We start from the raw sequence: 4,205 nt of genomic DNA on the forward strand, positions 1-4,205 counted from the left end.
AGGGGGCCGTAGGGGGCGCTGTGCTGCAGGGAGGCGGGTGCAGGGGGCCGTAGGGGGCGCTGTGCTGCAGGGAGCAGGGCGGGGGGTCAGAACAGGCCCTAACCTCTCTCCCCCTACAGTAGCCCCTCGCCATGGCTTGCAGAGTCTCGGGAAAGTTGCCATTGCCCGGCGTATGCCACCCCCTGCGAACCTGCCAAGCTTAAAAGCAGAGAACAAAGGCAATGACCCCAACGTCTCACTAGTACCAAAAGACGGGACAGGATGGGCAAGCAAGCAGGAACAGTCAGACCCAAAGAGGTGAGGAGCCGTCCCGCCTCGGAGTGGGGGTGGGCCTGGCTCAGGGAACGGGGCCTTTCCCCTCTAGGGGGCGCCAGCTCCCATCAGGCCCCAGGTCTGAAGTCTGTGTGTCTCTCTCTCTCTCTCTCTCTCTCTGCCTGGTTCATTCCCTCCCTCTCAGTACCGATGCCTCGACAGCTCAGCCGCCGGAATCGCCGTCGCCGCCGGCTTCACAGACGTCTGCCTCAAACCCACCGAAACGACCCCCGACAGCACCCGAGGTGAAGACACTGGGGTGGGGGGTGTCTCTCTTGACAGAGATCAAGATCCTCGGGATGCCTTTAGGGGAACTCCCCAAACAGTGTCCGGGATGGAGAACAAGGAGAGTCCTGACTCCCAGCCCCACCCAGCCCACCGTTCTAACCACTAGACACCACTCCCCTCCCAGAGCCAGGGAGAGAACCCAGGAGTCCTGGCTCCCAGCCCCACCCAGCCCACTGTTCTAACCACTAGACACCACTCCCCTCCCAGAGCCAGGGAGAGAACCCAGGAGTTCTGGCTCCCAGCCCCCACTCCCCTCCCAGAGCCGGGAGAGAACCCAGGAGTCCTGGCTCCCAGCCCCACTGCTCTAACCCACCAGCCTCCACTCCCCTCCCAGAGCCGGGAGAGAACCCAGGAGTCCTGGCTCCCAGCCCCCTTTTCTAACCCACCAGCCCCCACTCCTCTCCCAGAGCCGGGGAGAGAACTCAGGATTTCTCTCTCTTGCAACCAGCCTGCGTCCATGTCACTGGCCCCTAGACCCCGCTGGCATTTCCTAGGGCCACAGGGGGCGCTAGTGCTGGAGGTTGGTGCTGCGGCCTGTAACCGCTCTCTGCCGAAGGAGCTTCCCAGCCTTGGCGGCAGGATCTGAGAGAGAATCAGCCAGTGGGAGCTGTTCAATGAGCAGCTGGGAACGTGGGGCTGGGGGTGGATCTTGGGAGGCTGGTAAGGGGGCTGCAGTCCCCAGAGTCAAACTAACCCCTCCCCCTCCTTTGTTCTGTCAGAATCCCCCTACAGTAGCAAGCGGGGTAAAGTCTTGGGCACAGGCCAGCGTTACCCATGGAGCGCAAGGAGATGGTGAGTTCGTTTACCAATCCCCTGGAGTGGGGCTTGGGGGCAGGGAGCTGGGGCTTCTTAGGGGGATACTCTAATGTCAAACACAGCGTTAACCCGGGGAACTCTCTGCCACTTGATGTCATGGAGTCAAAGAGCCTAGCAGGCTCAGACACTTCAATGGCTGATGGGAGCTCTCAGGCTCAGTTAGAGGGGATGAGACGTGAGGGCTCGAATCCCAACCACCAACTGTCCAGGGCATGAGCCAGCTGTTGAGCCAGTGATCAGGAAGGACACGCCCACCCCCATTGGGCACCACCCACGGGCTGGGTTCTGAAGCAGCTGGCCCTGACCTCTCAGAGACAGGCTAGGTGGGCCCCAGTCTCATTCTGCCAGGCAGTTCCCTGGCTTGGTCCTCCAGGGTCATAGAAATGAAAGACATTGGCCCTCAGGGGTTGGCGAGTTGGCACGTCACAGCCTCTTGCGTCTAGCTACAAAGAGGTGGAGGCTGATCGGTTCACCAGGGTCATAGACGTAGCAATTCTCACCCCTTTGGTCCTGAAGAGTCATAGAGCTGGAAGATAATTGGTCCTCCGGGGTCATAGAGGGGACAACTCTTTCTGTTCCATGATCCTCCGGGGTCATAGAGGTGGGCTAGTCAGTCAGCCTCCCTCTCTCCGCAGGTGGAAAGGGATCAAGCCTACTGTCGCGATTCTCTCGCGAGGAATTTCCGACCCTGCAGGCGGCTGGAGACCAGGACAAAGCTGGCAAAGAAAAGGACACTACCGATGCGTCGTATGGGCCCGGACCAAACCTCCGCCCCCAGAGTGAGCCCCGCCCCTCCCAGGCAGGGGTGTCCCAGGGCGGCACTGGGGGCCTGTGACATCAAAGACCCCAAAGTGCTGGGCCCCCTAACTGAGCCTTGAACCCGGCTATGCCAGCCAAACCTTGGCCAGCCCCTGCCTGCCCCAGGGTGTGTCCCCTCGGTCCCCCCCGCGCATGGCAACCGGACTGGGGAGACCCCTTCTCTGCGGGCCACGACCTCGTTCTGTTCAGCTGCTCCCCCATTTCTGCGTCCCACCCCAGAGGGGCTGCATCTCTGTGCTGGGCCAGGGGTCCCCGGATAACCAGCCCCCGCGCCCCACCCCAGAGGGGCCGGGGGTCCCTGGATAACCAGCCCCCCGGCGGCGCGTTGCCTTACCCCATCCCCCTTTCCTTTGCAGATGCGACGAGCTGGCGGGATGGAGGCGGGCGGGGCACTGACGGGGAGGTGCCCGAGCAGCACCCCGGAGCCCCCGACGGGCGGGCCGGGGTGGGCATGCAGCCCTCCGCCCCGCCCCACTTCCCTCCCTACCGGGGCATGATGCCACCATTCGTGAGTGTCGGGGGGGGTTGCTCTGTGGGGAGGGGCAGGGGGGTTTGATCCGTGGGGAGGAGCAGGGGGGGGGGGGGGGGGGTCCCGGGGGGGGGGGGGGGGGGGGGAAGAGGTGGGGGGCGGACACCTATCCAGGGAGTGATCCATCTCCGTGACTGAAGGTGGCTCAGCAGATCGGGGTTCATGGGGGGACGGGTGGGGGCTGAACTCTTCCCCCCAGCATTGGGGGGCCCCCTTAACAGCCCGTCTCTCCACAGATGTACCCCCCGTACCTCCCGTTCCCGCCTCCGTATGGGCCGCAGGGACCTTACCGCTACCCCACCCCGGACGCACAGAGGTGAGTTGAGGGGGGCTGTCAGGATGCCTGGGTTCTCTTCCCAGCTCTGGGGGTGAGTGGGGTCTACTGGTTGCAGCCAGTTGCCAGATCTCCTGGGTTCTGTCCCTGGATCGGAGGAAGAGGGGGGAGGAGGGAGTGCGGTCCAGTGGGTTGGAGCAGGGGGGTGGGGCTGGGAGCCCGGACTCCTGGGTTCTGTCCCTAGCCCCTCCATGGTTCTCCCTCCCCCCAGGTTCCCGCGGCTGGCTGGGCCCCGCCCCTCGCAGCCCCCCCAGCGCGCGGCGGAGCCGGTGAGCCGCCCGCCCGTGCTCCGGCAGGACGATCTGAAGGAGTTCGACGAACTGGACCAGGAGAACGACGAAGGCTGGGCAGGTAGCGCCCCCCGCTGGGGATCCGGGGGGTGGGGGGAGCTCCTTTCCTCCGCTGCCCCCCAGCCTCGACACACAGCCCCGGGGCCCCCCCGCGTCCGGCTGTGGGGCAGGCTCTGACGCCAGTTGTCTCTGTCTGGCCAGGCGCGCACGAGGAGGTGGATTACACCGAGAAGCTGAAATTCAGCGACGAAGAGGACGGCAAAGAGTCTGACGAGGAAGGGGCCGAGAAACAGTAAGAGGGACCCCGGCCCCATCCCGACCCCTCCCACCTCAGACTTACTGGCCCATCCAGGCCCCCGGAACCGGCCCATCGTGCCCCACATCCCTGCCCCCCCCAACTCCAACTCAGCCCCCTGGATCAGATCCACCAGCTTGCCCAGCCCCACAACCCTGGATCCAGTCCCCCAGCTCAGTCCCGCTGAGCCGTCCGCCCCACCCCCTGGTTCAGTCCCGCATCAGACCCCCGGGCTTGCCCCGGCCCCACCCACCCCGATCCGAGCCGTGGCCCATCTCACTGCGTTTGTTGCTGATCTCTGCCCTCTGCCCCCCAGCCAGGACAGCGAGGGGCCGGGCCCCGAGGGCAAGAAGGCCAGCAGCCCCAAGGAGGAGCTGCCCCCTGTCAAGGCGGCCTGGGCCGAGGGCTCCCGCCCCCCGGAGGGGGCCAAGGAACCGCCCGCCGCCCCCGCACCTCGCCCCCCGCCACCGCCACCCCCACCCCCCAACCGGGGCAACTGGGGGCAGCCCAACGACTTCCCAG

The 4,205-nt window shown here is 65.5% G+C and overlaps 1 protein-coding gene across 1 annotated transcript in view; it reads left to right on the top strand.

Moving 5' to 3' along the window:
- LOC112120054 (protein PRRC2A-like) overlaps nucleotides 1-4,205 on the top strand; it is a 13,908-nt gene that overhangs the window by 8,842 nt on the left and 861 nt on the right. Inside the window, exons 3-11 of the mRNA XM_024218967.3 lie at nucleotides 120-297; nucleotides 458-557; nucleotides 1,320-1,392; nucleotides 2,052-2,195; nucleotides 2,592-2,743; nucleotides 3,001-3,080; nucleotides 3,310-3,449; nucleotides 3,590-3,680; nucleotides 4,000-4,204. Of these exons, the coding sequence (XP_024074735.1) occupies nucleotides 120-297; nucleotides 458-557; nucleotides 1,320-1,392; nucleotides 2,052-2,195; nucleotides 2,592-2,743; nucleotides 3,001-3,080; nucleotides 3,310-3,449; nucleotides 3,590-3,680; nucleotides 4,000-4,204 (1,163 nt within the window). The remainder of the gene's footprint in view (nucleotides 1-119; nucleotides 298-457; nucleotides 558-1,319; nucleotides 1,393-2,051; nucleotides 2,196-2,591; nucleotides 2,744-3,000; nucleotides 3,081-3,309; nucleotides 3,450-3,589; nucleotides 3,681-3,999; nucleotide 4,205) is intronic.

The sequence above is a fragment of the Terrapene carolina genome, unplaced genomic scaffold (genome assembly GCF_002925995.2).
Source record: "Terrapene carolina triunguis isolate 2854851 unplaced genomic scaffold, T_m_triunguis-2.0 Scaffold51127, whole genome shotgun sequence".
NCBI lineage: Eukaryota > Metazoa > Chordata > Testudines > Emydidae > Terrapene > Terrapene triunguis.